General features: G+C 38.6%; 1 protein-coding gene across 2 annotated transcripts in view; it reads left to right on the forward strand.

Annotated features, from left to right (window-relative positions):
* tec (tec protein tyrosine kinase) overlaps positions 1-5,000 on the forward strand; it is a 36,226-nt gene that overhangs the window by 23,964 nt on the left and 7,262 nt on the right. For both annotated transcript variants that reach the window (XM_081386957.1, XM_081386956.1), the window contains exons 12-13: positions 4,051-4,222; positions 4,470-4,686. In XM_081386957.1, the coding sequence (XP_081243083.1) occupies positions 4,051-4,222; positions 4,470-4,686 (389 nt within the window). The remainder of the gene's footprint in view (positions 1-4,050; positions 4,223-4,469; positions 4,687-5,000) is intronic.

Raw genomic sequence — 5,000 nt, forward strand, 5'->3', positions numbered from 1 at the left:
GAGGGTAGCATGTACAGAGTGAACAGCAGCGGTCCTAGTACTGAGCCTTGTGGTACGCCATACTGAACTTGTGATCGATGAGACATCTCTTCATTTACTGCTATAAACTGATAACGGTCAGATAAGTGTGATTTAAACCATGCTAGTGCAATTCCACTAATGCCAACATAATGTTCTAATCTATTTAAAAGAATGTTGTGGTCGATGGTGTCAAATGCAGCGCTAAGATCGAGTAACACTAATAGAGAGACACAACCACGATCGGATGATGAGAGCAAATCATTTGTGACTCTAACGAGAGCTGTTTCGGTACTATGGTACGGTCTAAATCCGGACTGGAAATCCTCAGATATCATTTCTTTCAAGAAAGGAACACAGTTGTGAAGACACTGCCTTTTCTAGTATCTTTGACAGAAAAGGTAGATTCGAGATCGGCCTGTAATTGACTAATTCTGTAGGATCAAGTTGCAGTTTTTTAACAAGCGGTTTAATCAAAGCCAGCTTAAAGTTTTTTGGTACGTATCCTAGAGACAAAGACGAATTAATGATATTAAGAAGAGGATCTATGACCTCTGGAAGTATTTCTTTCAGGAGCTTAGTCGGTATAGGGTCTAACATACAGTACAGGCCAAAAGTTTGGACACATTACTATTTTTAATGTTTTTGAAAGAAGTTTCTTCTGCTCATCAAGCCTGCATTTATTTGATCAAAAATACAGAAAAAAATGTAATATTGTGATATATTATTACAATTTAAAATAATTGGTTTTCAATTTATTATACTTTAAATTATCATTTATTTCGGTGATGCAAAGCTGAATTTTCAGGATCATTACTCCAGTCTATCACATGATCCTTCAGAAATCATTCTAATGTTCTGATTTATTATGAGTGTTGGAAACAGTTCTGCTGCCTAATATATTTGATGAATAAAAGGTTAAAAAGAACTGCATTTATTCAAAATAATTTTTTTTTATATAAATCTTCTTTATTATCACTTTTTATCAATTTAACACATCCTTGTTGAATAAAATTATTGATTTATTTAAAAAAAAAATAAAGAAAAAAATTACTGACCCCAAATTACTGACCAGTAGTGTATATTGTTGTTATAAAAGATTTCTATCTTGAAAACATTTGCTTCTTTTTTTTTCTTTTCTTTTTTCTTTTTCTTTTTTTTTATTTATCAAAGTATCCTAAAAAATTATCACAGGTTATGAAAAAATATTAAGCAGCAGACCTGTTTCCAACTTTGATAATGAATTATCATATTAGAATGATTTCTGAAGGATCATGTGATAGACTGGAGTAATGATCCTGAAAATTCAGCTTTGCATCACCGAAATAAATGATAATTTAAAGTATAATAAATTGAAAACCAATTATTTTAAATTGTAATAATATATCACAATATTACATTTTTTTCTGTATTTTTGATCAAATAAATGCTTGATGAGCAGAAGAAACTTCTTTCAAAAACATTAAAAATAGTAATGTGTCCAAACTTTTGGCCTTTACTGTACATGTTGTAGATTTAGATGATTTAGTCAATATAGTAAATTCTTCCTCTCCTATAGCAACGAATGAATAAAATTTTTCTTCAAGGACACTACAATGCACTAATAGGTTTGAAAAATAAGCAGATCTAGCAGCCTCTCTGTAAGCAATCGAGCTCTCCTTCCATGAAATGCGAAATACCTCTAGTTTTGTTTTCTTCCAGTTGCGCTCCATCTCTCTGGCTGCTCTCTTAAGGGCCGAGTGTGCTCGTTGTACCACGGCGTTGGACGATTTTCTTTAATCTTCTTTAAGCGCAACGGAGCAACTGTGTCTAAAGTGCTGGAAAAGAGAGAGTTAAACGTTTCTGTTGTAATATCTAGTTCTTTGGCTTTGCAGCCTTGGCTAAATGAAGTTTACTCGAGACTAGATAATGATCTGAGATGTCATCGCTCTGCTGCAGAATTTCAACGGCATCAACATCTATTCCATGTGATATTATTAGATCTAGAGTATGATTGCGACGATGAGTCGGTCCTGACACGTGTTGTCTAACTCCAATAGAGTTTACAATGTCTTTAAATGCCAATCCCAATGCACCTTTTTCATTATCTATGTGTATATTAAAATCACCAACAATTAGTACTTTATCTGCAGCCAGTACTAACTCTGATAGAAAATCAGCAAATTCTTTGATAAAGTCTGTTTGGTGCCCTGGTGGCCTGTATACAGTAGCCAGCACAAATCTCAAACGTGATTTATCGTTTACACTATATCTTGTTACATTTAGCAACAACTATATTATATTAATTATATTTTTATATTATAAAATTATAGAATTATATTTAAAACTAGACTTCTCAGTAATTCTGAAGATATTACTATAGATTACAGCAACACCACCCCCTTTGCGTTTCAGACGAGGCTCATGTTTATAACAGTAATCTTGCGGGGTTGATTCATTTAAAGTAATGTAATCGTTTGGTTTAGCCAGGTTTCTGTCAAACACAGCACATCTAGGTTATTATCTGAAATCATATCATTAACAATGAGTGCTTTTGAAGTAAGCGATCGAATATTCAGCAACCCAAGCTTTAGCATTTGTTCATCCGTATTATATCTGTTTTTTATTTGTTGAACATCAATTCAATTTTTACCCTTGAATGGGTTTAGGAGTTTTTTGTATTTCCTAATTCGGGGAACAGACACAGTCTCTATATGATGATAGCTAGGTGAAAGAGGCTCTATGTGATAGGATTTATCTGACCTTGGTGACGAGAGGCCGCTAGCAGACAGTCGGTTTAGCCAGTCTGTCTGCTTCCTGACCTGAGCCCCAGATTGTCATGTTTGAGCTCTAAGACTATGAGCCATATTACTAGAGAGAAGAGCAGCACCATCCCTTGCTTTGATGTCAGGCGCTCTGGCTCCCGGCAAACATGTGACTATGGTGGTTGGTGTCTCTATTTTCACGTTCCGTGAGATAGAATCGCCAATAACTAGGGCACAATCAACAGAACTCTCAGTTGGTGTTTCACTGAGTGGGGAGAACCTGTTTGATGATGTAATTGGAAAGGAAGAGTGGTGTTCTGTCCCGCGACTAGAGCGTCTCACCGTCACCCAGTTGCCCTGCTGCACGGGCTCTACTTCGGCTCTCCCTCCTCATCCCCCCTCCTCATCCCGTCCCTTCCCCCTTGTTATTTGTTAATCGGAACGTCGTCTCTTTGGTCTTGTGTCGGCCATATCAAAATTCTCAAGGATATAAATTTTAACGTTAGTCGTTGTTAGGACATCTCTCCTCTAGCTAACTTCCCTCTTCATGCCCCCCCCCACCCCCCTCATGTGCACACGCACTAACCCCACTTAGTGTGAGCATTTTCACATTTAGCTCCAAAACTCTGGAATAGCCTTCCTGATACTGTTCGTTGCTCAGACTCGCTCTCCCAGTTTAAAACTAGATTAAAGACGCATCTCTTCAGCCAGGCATTCATATAATATTTTAATCTTACAGTTAAATCCGGTCTGTAGTTCATAAACGCCAGAGGAGAACTGGCCCCCGACTGAGCCCGGGTTCTCCCAAGGTTTTTTTTTTTTCTCCATTAGGTCACCTGATGGAGTTTTTCTGTTCCTTGCCACTGTTGCCTTTGGCTTGCTCAGTTGGGGATATTTTGGGGATATTTAATTTTAATTTTATCAATCAATAAATTCCATTAGAAACAAACCTCGTTGTATTATTTTAATTTATTACTGTGAAGCTGCTTTGATACAATCTGTATTGTGAAAAGCGCTATACAAATACACTTGACTTGTTATTAAATTATTGAAATATTTTAGCTCAATGTTTTCGGCTAAAAAAAAAGTATTGGGAATCCCTGCTGTGGCGAAACAATCACACACGTCACGTATGGGTCAGAGGTCAGGGGTCACACCACACGTCTGATCTCCTGAGGAACCTCGCGCATGATGATGAACTTCATAGCAGAATTTTGCATCATTAATTCTGTAATTTTCCTGTTGAGGCCACTATAGAAATAAAGCCGACTCGATGTTTGATGTGCAGATAAATGGGAGATCAACCCGTCGGAGCTGACCTTCATGAAGGAGCTGGGCTGTGGCCAGTTTGGAGTGGTGCGACTGGGAAAGTGGAGGGCGCAGCATAAAGTGGCCATTAAAACCGTCAGGGAAGGAGCCATGAGTGAAGATGATTTCATAGAGGAAGCCAAGATCATGATGTAGGAGTCTCACACACACACACACACAAACACACGAACACACAGTGAGAGTCAAAAATGCTTTTCTTACTCAGTATTTTTGTCTTGTTTCCAGTCCAAATATCTAAAAATTCTTAGATCAAGATGCATTTACTAAAGTAGTAAAATGACATAAGATATACTATACATATAAGAATACTAAGTAAGAAAATAATGTTTTGCAGTGCAGCTCCGAGTGTTTGGCTCACGTGTGTGTGTGATCCCGCAGGAATCTGTCCCACCGTAACCTGGTGCAGCTGTACGGCGTGTGTACCCAGCAGAGGCCGATCTACCTGGTGACGGAGTTCATGGAGCTGGGCTGCCTGCTCAACTACCTGCGCCAGCGCAGAGGAGCACTGGGAGCGCTGGAGCTGCTGGGAATCTGCCACGACGTGAGCCTGGGCATGCAGCATCTGGAGCAGAACGGGTTCATCCACCGAGACCTGGTGAGAACACACACACACACACACACACACACACACACACACACACACACAGCTGGAGACAATGCACGTGCCTTTCACAACACACACTGTTTCAAAGCAGCGTTTCAGTGTTGTTCAGAATGTTTCCGCCACAGAATAAAAATATTGGAAAGGCAATTGTGACTTTTTTTATCTCACAATTCTGAGATAAATTGTTATATATGTAAGTGATAATGTACATCCAGCCGGTGGTTATCTCAGATTAAACCCGACAGGGTGATCAGGATCAGGTCTTCATCAGCCAGAAGGGGTTTATTCTGAGATAACACACTCAC

This window comes from Scardinius erythrophthalmus, assembly GCF_964197995.2.
Source record: "Scardinius erythrophthalmus genome assembly, chromosome: 15".
Taxonomy (NCBI): domain Eukaryota; kingdom Metazoa; phylum Chordata; class Actinopteri; order Cypriniformes; family Leuciscidae; genus Scardinius; species Scardinius erythrophthalmus.